Source organism: Jaculus jaculus, chromosome 12 (assembly GCF_020740685.1).
Source record: "Jaculus jaculus isolate mJacJac1 chromosome 12, mJacJac1.mat.Y.cur, whole genome shotgun sequence".
In the NCBI taxonomy this organism is placed as follows: Eukaryota; Metazoa; Chordata; class Mammalia; order Rodentia; family Dipodidae; genus Jaculus; species Jaculus jaculus.
In genome coordinates this window covers 19,278,871-19,302,602 of record NC_059113.1, presented here as the reverse complement: position 1 = coordinate 19,302,602, position 23,732 = coordinate 19,278,871, and the positions used below count along the sequence as shown (strand labels likewise).

At 43.2% G+C, this 23,732-nt stretch overlaps 2 protein-coding genes and 1 pseudogene across 11 annotated transcripts in view; 1 reads left to right on the top strand and 2 right to left on the bottom strand.

Annotated features, from left to right (window-relative positions):
- Hmbox1 (homeobox containing 1) overlaps window positions 1–20,458 on the bottom strand; it is a 168,325-nt gene extending 147,867 nt beyond the window's left edge. For all 10 annotated transcript variants that reach the window (XM_045130522.1, XM_045130525.1, XM_004671398.2 and 7 more), the window contains exon 1: window positions 20,162–20,458. The gene's annotated coding sequence lies outside the window, so the exon portion shown is untranslated. The remainder of the gene's footprint in view (window positions 1–20,161) is intronic.
- Window positions 20,459–20,771: 313 nt separating this feature from the next.
- Window positions 20,772–23,732, top strand: part of Ints9 (integrator complex subunit 9) — a 102,209-nt gene continuing 99,248 nt past the window's right edge. Inside the window, exon 1 of the mRNA XM_045131125.1 lies at window positions 20,772–20,958. Within this exon, the coding sequence (XP_044987060.1) occupies window positions 20,950–20,958 (9 nt within the window). The 5' untranslated portion in view covers window positions 20,772–20,949. The remainder of the gene's footprint in view (window positions 20,959–23,732) is intronic.
- LOC101603565 lies at window positions 22,028–22,711 on the bottom strand (annotated as a pseudogene).

The following is a 23,732-nucleotide window of genomic DNA, read 5'->3' as shown; positions in this document are numbered from 1 at the left end:
GAGAGATGGGGTCTCAACAACAAAACACTTCAGGGGGCTAGGGATGTACCTTAGTGGTAGAGTGCGTGCTTACATGGCAAGAGCAGGGCTCTAGCTTTCACAAAATACAGGAGACTGGTTTAATGAAGGTAATTCGGAAACACTGAAAGTATCATAGATGTCCGCCTGCTTGAAACATGCAATCAAATAGGACAAAAGGCCAGCTGCCCGTGGCGGCTGAAGCCACTACTGAATGCATGTGAAGAGTGGCATGTGTCCTTTGTCCGGACCCAGCCTCCCACCTCACACAGGGAAGAAGGGCAGAGGATGAGAGACGGGAAAGAAAGCGCTAGAGCCCAGCGATGGCTGATGTAGGAACTTCTTGCTAGACAAGGCTTCCTGATGCTCTAACATTCAGATTCTCTAACGTTCCTGTCACCCAGAGCACAGTACCACTGTCTTTGAAAGGGACACCTGGCACTGTTGATGTCCTTTCTTCTCCCTGACACCCTCACAAATCGTACCCATTTGGGGCAAGACAAACTGCAGTTGTAATAAAAAAAAAAAAAAAAAACCTGTATTATGCTTAGAGAATTTGTTGCTTTTCTCTCTGTGTGGTTTGTGGTGTCCCCACAAACTTAGGTGTTCTGAATGTTAGGTCTCCAGCTGATGGCAATTTGGGAATTAAAACCTGGAGGCGGTGTATTGTTGGGGTGAACTTTTTCTGGATGTTATTAGCCAGCTTCCTCTGCCAGTGTTTGGCACACTCTCCTGCTGTCCATCTGATGTTGGCCAGGAGGTGATCTTCACCCTCTGCTCATCAGCTTCCGCTGCCATCATGGAGCTTCCCCTCGAATCTATAACCCAAAATAACCCCCCTCTTTTTTTTCACCTACAAGCTGTTCTTGGTTGGGTATTTTCTGTGGGCAATGTGATCCTGACTGCAACTTACAGTTAACAGTAAATTCATTTGGAGAGCCATTTTTTCCAACAACAAAAATCCTTCAGGTCCTTATTGTTCACGTAGAACCACTGAGCCAACCTAATTAACAATCCATGAAAACCAAACCACACTGTCCACCTTCTCCTGAAACAAAGTGACAGCCATGCACCCCTGTGCCAACCAAGAGGAGGCTCCTTCTTTTCTCCATGCATTCCAGCTATTCTTGCAACTGCAGGACGTAATTACACATTATCCAAACTAAGAAAATCGGAGTGTGAAGTCTTGTTTCTATAAAAAGTATATTACAAAAAAAAATGAGTTAAATGTTTTGGTGCAATTTAAGATGGTTTACTAAAAATAAGACGATGTGAGGGAGACTACCATAAAAGACTCGGACAACATATTAAAATATGGCTCACAGATTACAAGTACCCTTAACATCCTCCTCTATTTAAGTCACAAATGTGTGCATGAAATCTGATGGGGGATGCTAGTCAGTGGATTCATGCACCGAGAAAGGGCTGTGGCCCCAAGATCAAGTCTGTGGACACTGCTATTATTGACATTTTGGACAGAAGTCTCTGTTGGATGGGGGACAATGATGTGGGTGGAAGGATGTCCGGTAGCACTTCTGGCTTCTCTACCACCCATCAGATGACCACAGCTCCCTTATTCCAGCGGGGACAATGGCAGATGGCTGCAAGCATTCCAAATGTCCGTAAGGATGAAACTCTCCAGCTGAGAGCCGCAGCCAGCCCCGAATCAGTTAAAATGAACACACGAATATCTACATGTTCTGACTGAAGTCAAATGTACAAGTAATCAGCTTTTATGACTTCTATACCAGCTTTTTTTAATTAAATGATTACCACTAGTTCAAATGAAGTCATTAAAGATGGCTTTTCTATACTTAACAAGAGGGCAATAAAGCAGAATCCATCAACTGGTAAAGAGCCAAGTAAGACAGCTTTCTTGTATCTTCAGTGATTTTATTCTTTTCTCTACCATTTTTTTAATTAATTAATTTATTTATTTGAGAGCGACAGACACAGAGAGAAAGACAGATAGAGGGAGAGAGAATGGGCGTGCCAGGGCTTCCAGCCTCTGCAAACGAACTCCAGACGCGTGCGCCCCCTTGTGCATCTGGCTAACGTGGGACCTGGGAAACCGAGCCTCGAACTGGGGTCCTTAGGCTTCACAGGCAAGCGCTTAACCGCTAAGCCATCTCTCCAGCCCTTCTCGACCATTTTTTGAGCTGAGGACCAAAGCACAGGATACTGACCAAGTCAGAGCAAGAGGAGAAGGAGGAAGGAGCAAAGACATAAGAGAAGAAGAAACAGTTCCCAGAGAGGTGGAAGAACAGCATCAAGAAAAAGCTTATTAGCTCTTGCCTACTATGTCTTATTCACAGCAACATCCATTGCAGGCCCACTCAACACCAGTCAAAAGAGGTGACTTTGTGCTGGAGAGATGGCTTAACAGTTAAGGCAGTCGCCTGTAAAGCCAAAGGACCCAGGTACTATTCTCAAGGAAAGGACCCACATAAGCCAGGTACACAAGGTGGTGCATGTGTCTGGACTTTGTTTGCAGTGGCTGGAGGCCCTGGCACCCTATTCATTCTCTCTCTCTCTCTCAATTAAAATAAAATAAAAGACAAAAAAAAATTTTAAGGGCTGGAGAGATGGCTTAGCGGTTAAGCGCTTGCCTGTGAAGCCTAAGAACCCCGGTTCAAGGCTCAATTCTCCAGGACCCACATTAGCCAGATGCACAAGGGGGTGCACACATCTGGAGTTCATTTGCAGTGGCTGGAAGCCCTGGTGCCCCCATTCTCTCTCTCTCTTTGCCTCTTTCTCTGTCACTCTCAAATAAATAAATAAAAATGAAGAAACAAAATTAAAAAAAAAAAATTTAAGAAGTGACTTATATGTAAATGCAGGAGAGTTTCAATGTCCACAAGTATACGGATGGTTAAAGTAAATGATGGCTCTATCATTAATGATGTACAAATAAATACATATCCAAAACTGAAACATGTCTTTTTAAAATATTTTATTGTTATTTATTTATTTGACAGAGAGAAAGAGGGAGGGAGGGAGAGGAGAGAGAGAGGGAGAGAGAGAAAATGGGTATACCAGGGCCTCTAGCCACTGCAAATGAACTCCAAATGCCTATACCACCCTGTGCATCTGGCTAATGTGGGTCCTGGGGAATTGAACTTGAGTCCTTTGGCTTTGCAGACAAATGCTTTTACCACTAAGCCATTCCTCCAGCTCTGAAACATGTCTTTATTTTTTTTTTTAATTAAATTTATTTACAAGCAGAGGGAGAGAGAATGAGAATGGGCATGCCAGAACCTCCTGCCATTGCAAAGGATCTCCAGACGCATGTGCCATTTTGTGCATCTGGCTTTATGGGGGTCCTGGGGAATGAACCCGGTTGGCTAAGCCTTGTGGGCAAGTGCCTTAACTGCTGAGCTCTCTCTCCAGCTCCTGAAACATGTCTTCTTGTGATGACATTTATACACCCTAGATGGGAGAGCCCATTAGGTGAATCTGGACCCAAACATCACATATTATTAAATTTATTCTTTGTGTTGTTGTATTCCCAGAAACATTTTATTAATCTTTTTTTTTTAAAGAAGAAACTGAGCCAGGCGTGGTGGCACACGCCTTTAATCCCAGCATTTGGGAGGCAGAGGTAGAAGGATGACTGTGAGTTCGAGGCTACCCTGAGACTACACAGTAAATTCCAGGTCAGTCTGCGCCAGAGTGAGACCCTACTTGGAAAAACAAAGAAATAAAAAATAAAGCAGAAACTGGGTGTGGTGGCACACACCTTTACTCCCAGCACTAGGAAGGCAAAGGTAGGAAGACCACTGTGAGTTCAAAGCTGAGTTTGTGACCAGCCTGGGACTATAGCCTGAGTTTCAGGTCAGCCTGGGATAGTGTGAGACCCTACCTCAAAAAAACAAAATAAATAAAAAATAAAGCACAATCGTATAGTGCTATCAAGTAGGTAAAGGAATATAATTTATATATGCCAAGAAAAACACCTGAATGTAAACCAAACCATTAATAGATTTGTCTTTGGAATAGCAAATTAGATTTTCATAGTTGCCAGACTACCTCCATCCTACACCCCCTTTGGGTACCTTTCCACTTAACCCATCCGGAAGTGGAGTCTGCTCCCTGCTGAACAGGCCTCTGTGACTACAACTACCAGTAAAACATGTCTGGAAACAACATGGAAATTCCCAAAGCTAGGTCCTAAAAGGTAATATGCTTGGCTTTTTTTCTTCTGCTCTCCCAGGACTTGTGCCAGCCATTCTGAAGCACGAGAGGGACTCTGTCCCCTTCCTCAGCTGTTTGGATTCTTCCTACCTGAACATGAGCAGACACACGAGGGACGCCGACGTGACTGCACCCCAGCACTGTCAGGCTGCCGCCGCATGACAGAATCCAAGGGTGGACCACCTAGCGGGTGTCTTCTGTCTCCAAAACTCTGAGAATAATAAAGTATTGTTGTTGTAAACCACTAAGTTTCAGGGTGATCTGGATGGCAAATGGTTGAGAACACCTGGTAAGTTGGAAGGAAGAGTAGACAAGGCTGGGAGTGGTGGTACAAAAGCCTTTAAGTCCAGTACTTGGGAGGCTGAGGTAGGAGGATCACTGTGAGTTCGAGGCTAGCCTGGAGGGAGATCCAGCTCAGCCCGGGGTAGAGATACTACCTTGAAAACCCCCCAAAATAAAAATAAAATAATAAAGAGTAGAAAACATTTATTATTTCATATTCGATATGGCTCAGATTATCTTCATTGTAATAGCTTCATAATTACATTTAAGCCCTTAGATTGCTGGGAAAGGGGCCAGAGTGGAAGGAGATGGATTTATCCTCACTCAGAAGTGAGCCTAATACATCTCCAGCACCACTACACATTTACCTGGGTCATCCCTAACCACTATCACTAGTACCAGTAATTGGAAGCTACAAGCATGTTTCAGGATATCAGACTCAGTGCTCTAGCTTGTACTGAGGATACTGGAGAAGAGAAATAGCTGGGTGTAGTATTTTTTTCCCCCCTCATCATATCAAAATTGAACTATGAGCTTTGTAAAGGCTAGGCTTATATTTTAATGCTTCCAATATTGGTTAGATGATTGAGAGTTAATAAATGAACTATGAAGTGAAAGTGGGAGAAGAAAGAATACAGGGGATTCAAGTTAATAGGAGATCCAAGGGCCTAATACTTCAATTAAGAATTCAATTCATAGGAAATGAAAACTCAAAGACTTAAAATATAACATACCTTACATATAAATACCAAAGTTATGGTACTGACTGAATCTGCAAGTACAGTTTAGATGGAGTCATGACTGGTACAAGTGTGTCAAGGTTCCTTCTCAGATGGAAAGATTTAACTGGGCTTTAATAACAAGGTCTTAACTGGTAAGACAGGGATATGTAATATATGAAGTGGGTAATGTGGCAAATACTACAGATGGTGGGAAAGGTGAAAACTCAGAAGGAAAGATAATTCACTTAAATGTAAAACACAAACTATATTTAGGAATAAGAAAGTATGGCGCCAATAATGGAGGAAAGAAAATGTTTGAGAGGCTTTGAAAGATGCAGAGACTTTGAAAACCTATCAGATAGCAAACTCTATATGAATAGTAACTTCCTACATGATTTGATGAAAAGTATTTTAAGGACGCTGTGCTCCATGGAATAGAATAGGGAAGAGGCAAGCAGGCCAGTTTGCAGCTGCAATCATCTCAACAAGTGATGAGGGTGCAAACTAGGGGTGTAAGAAGGAAGAGAATGATCAATGCGGCACAACGGTGAAGAACCCAGGAGCTCACTGACGATCAGATGGGAGGAATACAGAGAAGTATAGAAAGAAAAGTACTGAACAGTGATTTGAAGCTTTTAAGCCTAGAAACAAGAACCAGAGGCAATTTTAGCAAAATAAGAAAAAGATGATGGAGGATGTATGTAGCTCAGTGGCAGAGCTCTGGCCAAGCATGCACAGGCCTGAGGCTTATCAGAGAATCAGAAAAAGAAAAACAAACAAACAAAAATAAGGAAGACAAAAGAAGATCTTGATATATAAATAATTAAAAAAATAAGTTTATTTCTTCATTTGCAAGGAAGGGGGAAGGGAAGTAGAGGCAGAGACAGAGAGAGAGGAGAACATGGAGGCACCAGGGTTTCCTACCACATATGCCACTTTGTGCACCTGGCTTTACATGGGTACTGGGGAACTGAACCCCGACTAACAGACTTTGCAAGCAACCACCTTTAACCTCTGAGCCATCTCCCCAATCCTGACAGAAAGAATTTAAACTCTTGGGAAATAGGTATAATTAAGGTCTACATAAGAAAAATTGAGAGGAAAATGAACACAGAAAAAAAATAGCTAGAAGGGGATTGTTTGCAATGTTCGAGAATCCTGAGGATCAAGGGGAGGCACACACACCTTGGCAATGAAGCAAGGATGACTATTAACGTGGTGCCACTTTGGTCTGCAAGGTACACTTCTAAGCACCTTAAAAATGTGGCCCTTGTGAGCCCCGTTAAACAGAACTGTTATTTATCCCCAGTTTGTAGTTGGAAAAACTAAGACAAATGGAAGTTTACAGTTACAGAGTAAGTTGTGGAGCTCAGATGTGCACCAGAGCAATCTGGCTCCAAAGTCCGTGTTCTCCACCAGCTCAATGTGGTAGGAGCAATTAAGACTATCAGACTCACTCTGCAATCTAGCTATACTGAGGGTACTGGATAAGGGTGGAATCATGATAGACCTTGAAGGGGTGAGGGTGAAAAGTTAATTTACAAGGGCAAAAGTTCAAGATGTATATGATTCTAAAGATGTGTGTATGTGTACACACCTTAACTATATACGGTTTAAGAAAACGAACTGATTCAGTAACCATAGAAAAATTATGTCTGGGATGCATAAGGTGGCACCTATGTTTGGAGTTTGTTTGTACTAACTGGAGGCCCTGGTGCATCCAGTCTGTCTCTCTCTGCCCCTTTCTCTCACTCTCTCTCTAATAAATAAAATTTCAAAACAGAAAAGGGGAAAAAAAAGAGAAAAATCATGTCTGGGGTACAATACTGTTAAGCATAATATCTAGAAAAATAACTATGCTTTCCCAAAATATACTCAGCATGATTTAGGAGCATAAGCAGTAAGAAAGGATGGGTGCATAGTATTTAAAACAAAGTAGGCACAAAAAATATCAGGAAGAGCCAGGCGTAGTGGCGTACAACTTTAATCCCAGCACTTGGGAGGCAGAGTTAGGAGGATCACCATGAGTTCAAGGCCACCCTGAGACTACATAGACAATTCCAGGTCAGCCTGAACTAAAATGAGACCCTACCTCAAAAAAACTGCAAGCATATCTTCAAGACTATGTCAGAACCAAGCCCACTCTGTAGTAGGTTCCTAGCAGATCCCATCACCCACATTTTCCAAGTGTTCTGCAGGCCGCAGCAATTAGAACTATCAGGTATGCTTAGAAAGAAGGCTGTTCCCAGGCTACATCTCAGCTTTTACAAATGTGAAGGCGGAGCTTAGCAAAATAAAATTTTAATAGTCTTTCCAGATATTACTTCTACATGAGAGTTGAGACCCATTCACTTCCCTTGTGCTAAGGATACTGCCCGGCTGCATCGGCTCCTGTGCTTTGTAAAGGACTCGGGTCTTTCAGGTTCTTTAGATGTCTACGCTTGATTTGTGCTTGTGCCTAAAAATCCCAGCCCCCGTGTGGTAATAATCTAGACTTGGTATTAGCTCCAGTATTGGCAGAGGAAATGAAAATGTTCTGGTTCTTTTCCCAGCACAGTTCTTCTATTAATATAACATCAGGGTGCTGGAGAGATGGCTTAGTGGCTCTGGTACTTGCCTACGAACGTAAGGGCCAGGGTTCGATTCCCCAGTACCCATGAAAGCCAGACGCACTAGGTGGCCCATGTGTCTGGAGTTCATTTACAGTAGCTGGAGGCCCTGGTGTACACCCATTCTCTCTCTCTCTCTCTCTAATTAATTAATGAATGAAAAGATATATAATATTAGGGGCTGGCTGGACACTGTGCTGGCCCAGCGTGTCAACTTTCATGTGGCTGGATATGTGCAGAACAAGCTGCTTACTACTGCAGTCCTCTTTACTGCCTCTAAGGTTGAAGGCACAGAGATTTACCACAAAAGCTATCAGGGATAGACGATAATTGTCATTATGTAAGAACGTGGGTGTATGAGAATCTTCTAGTAGCTAGAATAGTTAAGAAATTGTTTCTGCTGGGCATGGTGGCACACACCTTTAATCCTAGCACTCGGGAGGCAGAGGTAGAAGGACTGCTGTGAGTTCGAAGCCTCCCTAAGAGAAACTACATAGTGAATTCCAGTTCAGCAGGGACTAGAGTGAGACCCCACCTCAAAAAACCAAAAAAGGGCTGGAGAGATGGCTTAGCGGTTAAGCGCTTGCCTGTGAAGCCTAAGGACCCCGGTTCGAGGCTCGGTTCCCCAGGTCCCACGTTAGCCAGATGCACAAGGGGGCGCACGCGTCTGGAGTTCGTTTGCAGTGGCTGGAGGTCCTGGCGCGCCCATTCTCTCTCCCCTTCCCTATCTGCCTCTTTCTGTCCCTCTTTGTCTCTCTCAAATAAACAAACAAAATTAAAAAAAAAAAAACAGAAATGGTTTCTCCTAAGATTTCTTGTTCCCAATATAGGGCTAAAATTTATCATTGTTGTTGTTATTATTACTATTATTTGGGTTTTTTTTGAGGTAGGGTCTTGCTCTAGCCCAGGCAGGCTTCTAACTAGTCTCAGGCTGGCCTCAAACTCACAGTGATCCTCCTACCTCAGCCTGCTGAATGCTGGGATTAAAGGCATGCACCACCATTCCCAAAAGGTCTTTTTGTTTGTTTGTTTGTTTGTTTGTTTGTTAGAGGCAGGGTCTAGTTCAGGTTGACCTGGAACTTACTCTGTGGCTCAGGCTAGCCTAGAACTCAACCATCCTGATACATCAGCCCAGCTCAACCAAAAAATTTCTATTTGATAAAAGGTAAAGGAAAAAAAAAAAAGTCACTTAAAAAGGAAAAAGTGGGAGGGGTGGGGTCTAGGTCTGTAACCCTATTGTGTCATATTTCTGGTTTGCCTGAAGTGACCAGCAGTAAAAAACAAAACTGGGCTGGAGAGATGGCTTAGAAGTTAAGTCACTTGTCTATAAAACCTAAGGGCCCAGGTTTGATTCCCCAGTATCCATGTAAAGCCAGATACACAAAGTGGCACTTGTGTCTGGAGTTTGTTTGCAGTGGCTAGAGGCCTCGATGTTCCCATTTTTTCTCTCTCTCTCTGCTTGTAATTAAATAAATACATAAATAATTTTTAAAATATTTTATTTATTTATTTATTTGACAGAGAAAGAAGGGGAAAGAGAGAGAGAGAGAGAGAGAGAGAGAGAGAGAGAGAGAGAATGAATAGGCATGCCAGGGCCTTCAGCCACTGCAAAGGAACTCCAGACACATGTGCCCCTTGTACATCTGGCTAATGCAGGTCCTGGGGAATTGAACCAGGGCCCTTTGGCTTTGCAGGCAAACACCTTAACTGTTAAGCCATCCCTCCAGCCCAATATATTCTTTTTTAAAGAACAACTAAACTGTAATGGTAGTCTTCTGCCATTCAGAACAACTTGTTTGACCCTTGGAAAAAGGGTCCTTCTTTGTATCCCAAGGTAGTTCACCATTCACTGCCATACTTGGCATGACTGAATTTCTTGCCCAACTCCTACAGGAAGCCTTCCGAGGGTGGGTAACTGGCTCAGCGGGTAAAGCTCCTGCAGTTCAACTGTGGGGACCTGAGTTCAGCCCCCCGGGGCTCCTGAAAAGGTAGAGGTGTTGCACTGGTAACTGTAATTCTGACATGCCTATTGGGAGCAGAGAAGTAGACACAGGAGAATCTGGAAGCTTTGCCCGCCAGCAAGCCAAGAGAGACTCTGCCTCAGGGGAAATGCAGCTCACTGGTTGAGGGCTTGCCTTGACTTCAGTTTCCAGCACTGCTAGCTGAATGAATGAATAGTTTTTTAAAGAGAGACCCTGTCTCAAGCAAGGTGGAAAGCAGGGACCAGCGCTTGAGGCTGTCCTCTGCCCTCCACGTGTGCCGTGGCATGCATGGTGGCATGCACATGCCCATCTTCACACACACTGAAATTTAAAAGCAGGAAAACCTCCACATACATAGCATTCAAAAGCAGTGGCTTTATATGAATATGAATAGGGAGCGACATCTAATGCATGGTCAGGTGGTGTATTCAGATTTCTCTCTTGCCAACTGAACTAAAAGATATAGAGAGTCCCAGGAAGAGGACTGCCTTAGTTGAAAAGTCAGGTCGAACAACAATACCACAAACCAGACCCACCTACAAGGCAAAGTTATGGGGGATCAGAGATTATAAAACTGGGCCAGGCAAACAGAAGCAGAAAGGAGAAGTGAGAAATAGATGTAGATATGAAAGTGAAGCAGAGCCAAGAAACTAAACCCCCCAAATAAGAGGCAGGGCTTCTCAGATTCCTGACAGTTCTCTTCACACCAGACCTAGCGGCTCAGCCACCACACTGAGGTATCCTACTCCAGTTTATCTGAAGCCAAGTGATTCCCATTTAAAACATTATTTACTTTCAAATATAAACCAAACAAAAATCTGGAAACACAGCCAGGTGTGGTGGTGCATGCCTTTAATCCCAGCACTCGGGAGGCAGAGGAGACAGAGGTAGGAGGATCGACATGAGGTTGAGGCCATCCTAAGACTACATAGTGAATTTGAGGTCAGCCTGAACTAGAGTGATACCCTACCTCAAAAAAAAAAAAAAAGGGGGGGCTGGAGAGATGGCTTAGCGGTTAGGCGCTTGCCTGTGAAGCCTAAGGACCCCGGTTCGAGGCTCGGTTCCCCAGGTCCCACGTTAGCCAGATGCACAAGGGGGCGCACACGTCTGGAGTTTGTTTGCAGAGGCTGGAAGCCCTGGCGCGCCCATTCCCTCTCTCTCTCCTCCTCCTTCTCCTCTCTCTGTCACTCTCAAATAATAATAAAAAAAAAAAAAATTAAAAAAAAAACCTGGAAACAGGTAATTCCAAGGAGGAAAAAGATGAAATCCCGAGTGGCTAAAAAGCTCTGTGAATATTAATCTGACTATCAGGAAGTATCACTGATAATTATATTTTTGCCTATAAAACAAATTCATCCTTTTTTCAAAGCAAGTTATCAATGTTGACAATTAAAAACTGTCTCACTAGATCTGTGTGACATGTTAATAGCTGAGACATTTGAAAACTTTTTATCACTCAGTTAAGAACACCCAGCCCTGTACCTAGCCTTTGACTTGACTGACCTTTCTTATGCCCAAAATAACAGTAACAGAAAGTAAATCTCTCACTATTTTTTCTTTAAAGATCCTTCTCAGAAAACAATTTTTCGAGTTATTTTCTTTGAAGCTAATTCCCTTGCAACAAGTCCAAAATGAGACTATGACACAAGCTCAGCCAGTTCATCTGGCAAGTTTGCATCCACACCGTCAAAGACAAAACACAGGCCCAAACAGCTGTAATTCTGGTTATCCAAGAAAGAGTCGAATGTATTTCCACTGTGTAAGGAATGCATACGCTGGTATGGTGGAATGGCTATTATCACCCAGCTCTGGGGAGACGGAGAGTTCCAGACCAACCTGGGCCACAAAATGAGTCCTGTCAGAAGGGAAAAGAAAGGATGGCCAGGCGTGGTAGAGCACACTTTAACTCTCAGCAGTCAGGAGGCAGCGGTAGGAGGATCGCTGTAAATTCGAGGCCACTCTAAAACTACATAGTGAATTCCAGGTCAGCCTGGGCTAGAACAAGACCCTACCTTGGAAAAAAAAGAAAAAAAAAAAAAAAAAAGGAAGGAAGAAAGGAGAAAAGAAGGAAGGGAGGGAGGAACGAAATAACTTAAGCCCCTTCGTTTTAATTTTATAGAAACGTTCAGTATTATTTAATTTCATTAGAAAAGTTTAATGAGGCAGGTGTGGCCCAGCTGTAGTCTCGGCACTCAGGAGGCAGAGGTCGGGGATGACTGTGTGTTCAAGGCCAGCCCGGGGCTACAGAGTGAGTTCCAGGTCAGCATGGATTAGAGGGAGAACCTACCTGGGGGGCGGGGAAGTATAATGAGTACTAATATAATTCATAGTTAAACACAGCTGCACATATGTGTGTGTGTATATATACATATATATGTGTATATATGTATATATATTGTTTTATTATATATCACCCAATTTATATATATACACACACACACATACACACACACACACACACAATTTGTTTATTTGTTTGAGACAGTTTCATGCAGCACAGGCTGGCCTCAAACTTACTATGTAGGCAAAGATGACTCTAAACTTAATCCTCCTGGTTCTTCCCCCAGAGTGCTGGGATTATAGGCATGTGCCACATGCCTGGACATTTGTTTTGGGTTTCACATTCTTTTAACAAGAAAACTTCATTGGGATTTTTTTTTCCCACAAAAATTTCTAAAATATGCCAAAGAATTTCTGAAATACTACAAAAGGCCAAAGACAGAAATTCCTGGTTCAACTATTGGCATCTACTCCTTAGATATATTTATAAAACAACAGAACTTACAAAGGGGAAAATTATTCAATCTTTGTGGTAATGCAGTATTTCTCTCTCTCTCTTTGTGTGTGTGTGTGCACATGTGTGTGGTTTACATGCATGTTCATATGTGTGTGTGCACATGTATGCGCAGAGTACCTGTGTGCATGTGTATAAAAGCCAAAGGCTGACCTGGGTGTCACCCATAGTGACTTTATCCTTTGAGACAGGGCATTTTGAGGAGCCTAGTACTCACCAATTTGGCAAGACCAGCTTGCCTACAAGTCTTGGGATCGTTGCCTGTCTCCACCCCAGCGCGGGGGTTACAGGTATGCTGTGCGGCACCTGGCATTTTAAATGGGTGCTGAGCATCCAAAGGCAAGCTCCCGTGTTTGTACAGTAAGCACTTTATCCACAGAGCCACCTCCCCGGGCCCAATGCAATATTTATTTTTTAAATACTAGAAAGAGAAGCTGGCTCTCTGATCACTTGGGAACTCCCAGCTGTGGGTGAGTTTTTTCCTTGGCTGGGCCTGGGCAGGCTGGGCCGGGAGAGCCCCCCGGCCCTTACTCTCCACATGGGTTCTTTATCCCCTCCAGCTCCCCATATGGCAGGAGCTCCCTGAACTTTCTTTTCATGCTTTTTTTTTTTTTCCCCCAGATCTGTCTGGTCACATGGACTCTGGAGTTACACATGGCACACATGGGCTTTTGGGTTCCACATGGTGTACTTCTCTTCTCCCCACTTTATTTCCCCACACCTCTCAGCCTTCCCCTTTCCACATTCCTTTGTACAATCTGAATAAAAATGTGGTATTTTAAAAATAAAAAAAAAATAGAGATAATAGGGAGCAGAATTTGAATATGGGTGAGCCAGGGCCTCCTGCCACTGCAAACCAACTCTAGACACATGTGCCATTTTGTGCATCTGCCTTTATGTGGATGACTGGGGAATCGAACTTGGGCTGGCAAGTTTACAAGCAAGTCGCTTTAACTTCTGAGCCATCTCTGCAGTCCCCAATGGAATATGTTTATGTCTAGATTTTGATGCTCGTTGATAATCTGAACACTATAAAATAACATAGACCTATAGTCACAAATTATGCCAATGTTAATTGCTTGGGTTTTGTTTTTCTCTTTTTCTTTCTTTTGTGCTTGTGCTGAGGATTGCACGCTAGGCATCATGCACACTATGCAAGTACTCTACCACTGAGCTCTATGGCCCTTCCCTGCCTGGTTGGTGTTACCTTCAAAGTCATGCAACGTGTAACCAGTAGGGGGCTGAGACAGCCTTCTGGCCCAAGTTCAACCCTTCCCAGCACCCACATGAACTTGGAAGTAACGGTGGCACGTAACAGGGCTAGCTCCACTGGTGCATTCAGAAGTAAAACGATAAGAGAAGCTGTCTTAAAAGGAAGATGGAAGAGAGGACAAACACTCTGACCTCCAAACACATGTCACGGCACGTGCACATATACCCACAAATAAAATGAAAGATACAACCAATAGGGGAAAGTGAGTGAAAGGCACAAACAAGCCTCTATTTTCGTACTTTCCTGTGGATCTATGAGACGGTACACCAAAAGCATTCTGAAACTTGGCAGCCTTTTAAGGCCTTGCATGAAGTAATCCTAGGAAGTGGGTATTGTTTTCATTCCCATTCTATAGATGAGGAAACTGAAATACAGACATTTAATAACACTTGCTGAGGGTATACAGGGCCGAGCCAGGTGGATACAGGTATAATGACTACAAGTTTGGATTTGTTTGCAAGGCTGCAGAACCATGAAGAATTACAGGAAAAGTAGGGCTGATAATCAAATTCACTTTTTGCTTTGGCAGGATCCTCAGGTACAAGTGTAGAATGACTAATGAAAAAGAAAAGACTGCATGCCACAAGAGTACTTAAGAGACTGATGGTAATAAGTCAGAAACAATGAATGAAGGGAATAGTAACAGAGTGAAAAGAAGGGAATATGCACAAAGAGTGCACAATCAAGTGTGTTTCCTGAGTGGATGAGCAGTGAAGGTGACCCCAAGGCTTGGCTGACCAGACCCAAGCCAAGAGCTTCAGGCTTTCACAATATGTCTCCTTATCAAAATCGTAAGGCGGATACATTCAGTCTTAAGTCATCCTCAGGTTAGCAGTACCCACAGCCTTTGCTTTTACCCCCTGTGACTCCATACCTTAAAGTTACTGTTACTTGGCCGTGCCATGCCATTTAATTTGTACACCACATATAAGCCATCATCACTGGACAAAGATGGGCAGGATGGCTATCGAGCATAAATTCAGCAAATATTTTTACTCATAATTGATACTCAAACAAGAATCTAAACAGCCATTCATTGGATTAGAACCACATCCCTTAAAAGGTGAGTCTGGACTCTCCTATCTTAAGAGTCAAAACAGAATTAAAATAACTGAACACCCCAGGAATGGTGGTGCACACCTTTAATCCCAGCACTCAGGAGGCAGAAGTAGGAGGATTGCCATGAGTTCAAGGCCACCCTGAGACTACATAGTATATTCCAGGTCAGCCTAGGCAAGAGTGAGACCCTACCTTGAAAAACCAAAAAAAAGTAATAATAATAATAATAAATAAAATAACTGAACACGTAATGCTAAACCAGACAACTTCGCCCTTTATCCTTTTAATATTTTTTTGTTTTTATTTTATTTATTTGAGAGAGAGAAATAGGCAGGTAGAGAGAGAGAATGGGTGCCCCAGGACCTTTGGCCACTGCAAACAAACTCCAGATGCCTGCACCCCCTTGTGTATTTGGCTTATACAAGTTCTGGGGGAATGGAACCTGTTGGCTTTGCAGGCAGGCGCCTTAACCACTAAGCCATCTCTCCAGCCCCCTTTATCCTTTTGTTCACAAATGTTTTTTAAAAAAATATTCTGGTCTTACACTGTAAAGATCTATAAAATTGTGCTCAACTAAAATTTTCACATCAAATAATCACTTGGGACAATCTTTACTCTGTAGCTGTGATGGGTTCTCAAGGACAGAGAAGGCCACTGAAAGTATAGCTGGGGGCTACAGTGATGTCTTAATGGTTAAGGTGTTTGCCTACAGAGTCTAAGGACCCAGGTTCAATTCCCCAGGACCCACATAAACCAGATGCACAAGGTGGGGCATGCTTCTGGAGTTTGTTTACAGTGGCTAGAGGCCCTGGTGTGCCCATTCTCTCTCTATTTGCCTCTTTCTCTTTCTTGGATAAATTAATTAATTAAAAAAGAAATATGTACCTCTGGGCTGGAGAGATGGCTTAGTGGTTAAGGTGTTTGCCTGCAAAGCCTAAGGACGCAGGTTTGATTCCCTAGAACCCATATAAGCCAGCTGCACATGGTGGTGCAGGCATCTAGAGATTGTTTGCAGTGGCTAAAGGCCCTGGCAAGCCCATTCTCTCTCTCTTATAAATAAACAAATGAAGAGTAAAAAGTTAATAAAAGAGAAAGTATAACTTTATCTAGGACTCTAAGTCATATACCAATTACTTAATACTGTCTTTAGGAAAAAGTTCAAACAGAGTTCCCATTTTGAAAGAAGTTAAAGTAATGCTTTAAAATGACAATGAAGGCTAGAAAGATGGCCCAGTGGTTAAAGGTGCTTGTTTGCAAAGCCTGGCACCCTGGGATAAATTTTCTAGTACCCATGTAAAGCCAGACACACAAAGTGGTACATACTTCTGGAGTTCGTTTACACTGGCAGGCAACGTTGGCACGTCCATTCTCTTTCTCTCTCTATCTCTTCAAAGAAATAAACATTTTGAAAAAAATGATAATGAAATCTGCAAAGCTTCTATACTGTGGACAGCCTGAGCTGGTGGTTACTCTTTGGCCCCTGCTATTCATGGTGGAGACTGGTTTTTATGGCTGCATGTCTGGCAGATAAAGGAAATAAAGGTGCTTTGTACATGTGTGACTGTATATATAGACATGCACATACTGCACTGGATAAGCCAGACTTTCCAATCAGAAAATTTTTCATAAAGTTGTACCAAATTAAGATTACAAAAAAAAAAAAAAAAAGAAGTTCACAGAAAAAAAAATCTAGCCCAAAATACCACAGTCTAGAAGCCAAAAATCTAAACAAAACAGGTATATAAAATGAACAAAAGCCAGCACATTTCCACTGAGTACTTTTACCTACCAATGTTCATGGTTTTCAAAAGTCAAGTAGCACATCTTATAAAAAATAACACTCTATGATAAATTTATAATTTTCAAGAGAAATAACTCAAGTTTAAAGAAGCTCATGCAAAAATAACAGAAGCAAGAGCTGCAACAAGATGAATAGAAAAGGCAAACATGCCTTCATTGGATACCTGGTAGCAGTCTGAACATTAAAACTGGTGATGGACCAAACCGAACAAGTTAAGGTGAATATTTCCAATGCACTCAATATATGCAAGACACGATGAACAGGCCACGGAATTCAATAAACACTTGCTACAAAAATGGCCAGAAAGAAGTAGTGAAACATTTGTTGCAATAGATTGTAACTTAGAACTACTGAGCTATTACATTCATGTTTTGACTAAAGAGTCGGTTGGAAGAGTGAGATCTCCCTAACAGTGAAAATGAAGTCTCACAAAAGGCATTCTGCAGAACACTAAATTCTCCTGTCCTTAATGCACATTTGTGATAGAATACTGCTCAGTGTGTGCAGTATGGTGAGCTAGCAACAGATTGGTTAAAAACAATTTGGATTTTCAACTTCCCATAACACAGGCAGCATTTTACATGTGATCACATTAAAATAAATGTGTCTTTATAGCTGCAGGACGAAATTTTCAACTGGACAGGCACCAATAGCCCGGTTTTCTACTTTTTTCGTAAACCATATGACTTCGACATGCTGAGAGTGTTTTATGCTTTAACCTGCAGTAAAGGTTTTATATCACTTTAATGCCCCAGTGCTCAAAATGCAACAGAACCAGCCCAGTGGATGCAAGGGACTTACATGGTTCGTATATAATGATTTCTTATCAGACCACTAGCAGGAAAGGTTTAATGAATGCTTTCACTGATAAGTAACTATGCATTCCCATAGATGAAAACAAATAAAAAGAAAATTTGAGGAAAGGGTAGGTGAAAAAGAAAACACTCATTTTTCTAGGTCTTAGAATGTTGGTTTTGATATCTAAAGTGATTATTAAACATTTTAAGCTTTCATGACTATCAGAATGATTCAGAAAAACATATACCATGCAATATTATATTATTTTCTAGAATTTTCCTCTTGTTTTTACAAACTAATGGTTTATGTTAAGACACAACTTAAAAAGTCATTCTGGAAATCCTGATCTTCAATACACTAAAGGCTCGGCATTGGCACAAAACATTCTATATTCTAAATTCAAATTTGGAAGACACATTCATGTTGTTTTTTTTTTTTCCTATTCAGGTCAATCTAAATATATAATGCTACCTCATCCTTATAGTCTCCATATATGTGTGAAATGATCAACAGCAGAAATTTCAAATCAAAGTATAAGATCTATCATAAAGTTCCAATGTGTCAACATGTCTTTCCATTTTTATGGAATCTAAAGGCCCCTTACTAATAGATGGCACATTCAAGAATTGATAAATTATAGACCAAATGTAAAATGCATTAAGTTCTCAACGGTCTCAACAGAAATTCTGCCAATTCCTTTGGTTACTTGAAAGTCCATAATACCACAAAACTGTCACAGAAGAGTAATGAATAAGTTACATTTTGGGTTGAGGGAGGTACAAAAATATATGATCTTAGGTTCTCCTGGTGTTATTAAATATTAAAGACTGTGAGAAACAAGAGATGTTTCATTCCAACTCTAATTGAAAAATACAATCAAATTTCCCAAACTTGACTTATAAACATAATTAATTCAACCAGATCTAGCAACTTAGCTGTGCAATTTTACTAAGTTTCATGGCAAAGCACTGCAAACCTGAGTGACAATTACCTGCGGCATAAACGCAAAATAAAAACAAATTCAGGTTCTTTTCACCTAATTATGCAAAACCACAGAAAGCACAACCATATAGGCACAAACTAAATAAACAGGCAACCAGGAGACAATATGTCCATCAGGAAGAGAAATGTACTAAGCCAAGGAAGAAGGAAGGAAGGCATCAAGGGTGGGGTGGCAGGCGAGGGAAAGGAGGGGTGAAAGGAGAGAGGAAGGGAGAAGGCAAACATTTCTATACCTGCAGTTTCCCAGAGAAATGAACCCATCACTACATGATACATGAGGTTTTTAAAAAGCTTCAGAGTAGATACAAACAGCAATCACTTGATGTCATTCAACTTTACATAGTGTTGTTTCTTTGCTGCCAACTGCATTCTTTCCTTCACTCACCCAGTGCTTCCTCACTCTTCCATCCCAGCTCTCAGGCAAATGCGAGACAGAACAGGGTGGGGTAGAAGAAGATACAAGCAGCGCCTTTCAGCAGCGCACACCACCAACCCTCTTCCTTGCGAATGATGCCCAACAGTTTTTCCCCTACTACGAAAATAAGTCGCCCTGTCTCAGGACACACAGCAGACATGCTGTCTGTAGGAGACACACAGATGCGGACGGTATCCCAGCCTTCCCGACATCCGCCCCCCACCACGTCCCCAAATTTTAAGTTAATCGTTAACATCCACTTAACATGCGGATGACATGGTACCTATCTCTACCTACTGTTTGGGGTGGGGGGGTGCAGGTGGGCGGAGGACTCCTTTCAAAGTAGCCCCAATAGTGTAACCAAAACACGGTTCCGGAATCAAATATTAAGAAACACTTTTCCTTTCCCACCTACATCAACCGACTTGAGGAGGCAAAGACTCATCTCCCCAGTACATCACCTCTCCAGTCCTCTGGCCCGGGAGTTTGGGGTGGAGATTGGTCCAGGGGAGGGGATGGGGCGGAGGCGGGGGTGGGGAGGAGTGTGAGCGGGCCACGGGACACGAACCAGTGGCGGAGCCCAGGTACCCCCCGCACCACCACGTCCCCTAAGCCCAGCATCAGGACCCACGCACGCTCCCCAGCTCAGGCCCAGCCAAAGCTATCTCTGACTCCAACTATCTTAACTTCCCATCTTCCAGACATTCCTTCCAGACAGGCACGGCACCCCAGTACACGTCACAGTTTGAAACACAGTTAATACAACCCCCCCCAAAAAAAAACCCAAACAAGCCGACAACACCTCCAAACCACCTCACAGTTCCTCAAACTCCAGGCAGGAGAACCCCCCCACCCACCCACCTCCTGATTCAAACCTTCCGCCCATATAGTGGGGAAACCCAGACACAAGTAGTTGGGGAGCCGTCGTCGACGCCTTTCCAGGATCGCCCCTCACAAACCGCCCCACCCCACAGCCCTGCCCCAAGTCACCCCACTTGGAAGCCCCCCACCCCACCCTCCAGCTTCCTTCCTCTTCTCAACCCGGCCACTTAAGAGACCCATCTGTGGCGCCCGCACTTTACTTTCTCCCCCCAAAAGCCCTGGAGAAAAAACAAACATTTTTTTTTCCTTAAAGTGAAGAGAAACAAGTGAGGAAAGAGGCTTGAAGCAGTCGGGTTTCCAAAGGGGGAAAAAAAAACCCGCTCCACTCACCTTAGAACGCCTGCAGAGTTCTCGCCGCCCGGGCACAGCCCCCTCCCCAACGTCCCAGCGCAAAGGGCTGAGATAGGGAGGAGGGAAGCGGGAGGGGGAGGGGTGTCTTCCGCACGGGGCGCCTGTCGGGAGGGGCTGGGGAGGGCTCGAGGCCGGCGCAGGAAGAGGAGAAGGGGGAGGGGAGGCCCGATCTCCCAGTCTCCCCCTGAAAAACCTCCCTTGTCTCAATCACATCAGACTGACTGTCTTTGTCTGGCTGACAACCGCCATATTGATAGCAACAGCCCCGCTCCCACCTGCTGCCGCTGGGCATCCCTGGGAGTTGTAGTTTCTAGTTCCCTGGAGTAAAGGTGCAGGGCTCAGCGTCTAGAGGGCCCCAGGGAACTACAACTCCCGGCAGAACCCGCGCCCATAGGCCTGCCCACAGGAAGGAGGGGAACCGAGGAGCTGGAGCGGTGGGGACTACATATCCCAGAATTCTATGGGAACCAGGTCCATATAGGGGACATGATATCATGCTGGGGTGGAGAAGGAGGATGAATTGGCGGCGGGGATGAATTTGAGCTGACGGAAGGAGGTGTTCAGAGAGGAAAGGGAGGACGAGGAAAGATGACCACAGTTCCCAGGATGCTTGGGGGAAAACTACACTTCCCATGATGCTTCTGGAAGGAGCGTAAAAAGGAAAGACTCCAAGTCCCGCGATGCTCTTGTCCACAGAGATTGAGCCGGAAGACACTTTCTAGACGTGAGGAGTGGGGAGACTAGTTCTGAGCAACCAAAAGTCCAATATGAAACTGGTGAGTTTCCGCGCCTAAGTCAGAGGGCAGAGGTGATGCATATCCCTTTGCATTTCGTCGTTTTCACCTTGGGGCAGAGGGCGGGTGGCAGAGCACTGGAAAGTGAGTGGACTGAGGAAAACTGCTCACCGTGGTTGAGAATTGAAATCCCTGTCACTACTACCCCTGCACCTGTCAGGAGGTCTTAATCACACTATTTGGGGGGTTCCTTTGGTCCAACATTAGGTTGACTGTCACTTTTCTTCACCTTCGAGCTGAGGATAGGCGCTAAGAAGGCTTGATTTTCTCTCTCAGCTCCCACGTTAACTGCCACTTCAGTAGACTATTTCCCAAGTGCTATTAAGAAGCTCGACTGGACTTCAACGGAGTAGAAAGTATCAGACAGAATTCAATCATTCATCAGAGTCCCTGTGAACTCTGAACTGCCCTTGGAATTGAGGGAACGCGGTGGCCAGGGTATGAGCCTTAAGGATAGGAATCTTTTAAACCTTGCCTAGGATTTGGATGGCAGAGCAATGTTAGGGAGTGCATGTGATGAAAGGCTGTATAGATGAAGCATGCTGGGTTTTCTGAGGAAGTCCTTGCATCCCAAAGCTCAAACTGTTTGCCAGTATGCAACGTCTCTGGCCTTTGTTTTGAGCCCTTTTACTGTGCAAATCTTTCAAACAGGTTAGTTTATTTCAACTTCTTGGAATTAGTAATAGCATCATTAGGAGAATTGAAAGCATGTGTAAAATGATGTTTCACCATCAAACTTTTGTAGTTGTTATACAAAAACACATTTATAAAATACATTCTCAATAAAAGGTAAGCCATGTTTTGCATGTTCAGTTTGAGAAGGCAGGGAAAGCTTTTCCAAAGCAACTTATTTATGCAAGTATCAGAGAGCTGGGGTTGACTTTTTTTTTTTTTTTTTTAGATTTAACAGTTTATTAAGATTTGTGTCATTTTTAAAAACATAAGTCTCTTAAACCATGTAGAAATAAGTATGCAAAAGTTTGCAAAAACAAAACATAGTTTAAGCATGTGTAAGTAGATAGATGATCTGAAATTTGGAGTATCTAGTCACTTCCTTATTATGCTATGGCTGCCAAGTAATCCTTAACTTCAGTTGGAGTAAGCCCCCTAAAGCCAGCTTTATTGCAGATCCCGATTTCTATGTTATTTTCTGTCATTTGCCCTTCAAAGCTTTCCTTCAGGGTTAAGATGGCTGTGTGGATGGCATCTTCTAGCTCCAAATCTTCATTATATCTTTTCTCAAGGAAAGTCTTCCCATTTACATAGTTCTTCCCCATTGCTGTGGCCTTCCAGGCAAAGTAGGCTCCAGATGGATCTGACTGAAATAAATAAGTAAAGAAACTCCAAATGGATGAACACCACCTGACTGGGTATATTCCTGCATCACAGAAGCAACTGTATGAACAAGCTGAGCTGTGGGAATGGGCTCTTGGTAAACACAATAGTACTGCTGAGCAAGTTTTCAGGCTCTGTGCACGAACACCCTGCAATCTGGGCCCATGTCACTATACACCAAGCCTATATGCTTGGTCGTTGGTTCCACTTTGTGTACACTTCACTCATCTTACAGAATGGACTTCTGTTTCTTCTCAGTTGCTAATACCACACCATTTGCAGCTTTAATTCACACCGAAGGGGCCCCTCCAGCCACAGCGGCCAAAGCATATTCGATATGGACAAGTTTACCAGATGGGCTGAATGTAGTCAGTGAAAAGCTGTAGCCACGGTCCGCCATCTTCCTTGGTGGAGTTTACTTACAATATGCTGTGCTTTACTCATGAAATCCTCCTGCTTGATTTACTTAGATAAGTGGAAATACAAAAGGGAAAAAGAAAAAATAGCCATTTCCTTTAAGAATCAAAAGATGACAGAGAAACGTTTCAGTGGTGGAGTGCTTGCAAAGCATTCACAGGGCTCTGGGTTCAGTCCCTGGCTCTTAAACAAAAAAAAAGACACAGAGAAATAGGAATGTTCTTAGATGCTTGCTCTTTTATTTTCAAGTTACATATTTCTGTAATTCATCTAATAATTGAATGAGTATGATCTGTAATGCAGTTACTGTCTTACCAAAGTAGGTTCCAAAATATTGTTGCTCAGTAAGTTGGACATGTGTGGTGTGCCTACCAAATTTCCCCATGGCCCAAGTTTTTTTTTAAAATAATTTATTATTTTTATTTATTTATTTGAGAGTGACAGACAGAGAAAGAGGCAGATAGATAGACAGAGAATGGGTGTGCCAGGGCCTCCAGCCACTGCAAACAAACTCCACACGCGGGCGCCCCCTTGTGCATCTGGCTAACATGGGTCCTGGGGAATCGAGCCTCAACCTGGGGTCCTTAGGCTTCACAGGCAAGTGCTTAACCACCAAGCCATCTCTCCAGCCCCCAAGTTTTAACTTAGTATATTGCTTCAGGAAAGTGAAAGAGAAAAAGGGCACATCAGGGCATACTGCCACTGCACATGAACTCCAGATGTATGTGCCGCCTTGTGCATCTGGCTTATGTGGGTCCCAGAGAAATGAACCTGGGTCCTCAGGCTTCACAGGCAAGTGCCTTAACCATTCATGCCATCTCTCCAGCCCTAGTTTCTTTTTGTTGAACATTATTTATTTGAGAAAGATACATACACACAAAGAGAGAATGAGAGTGCTTCAGGGCCTTCTGCTGTTGTAAATGAACTCCAGATGCATGGGCCACTTTGTGCCTCTGGCTTTATGTGGATACTGGGAATTGAACCCAGGCCATTGAGCTTTGCAA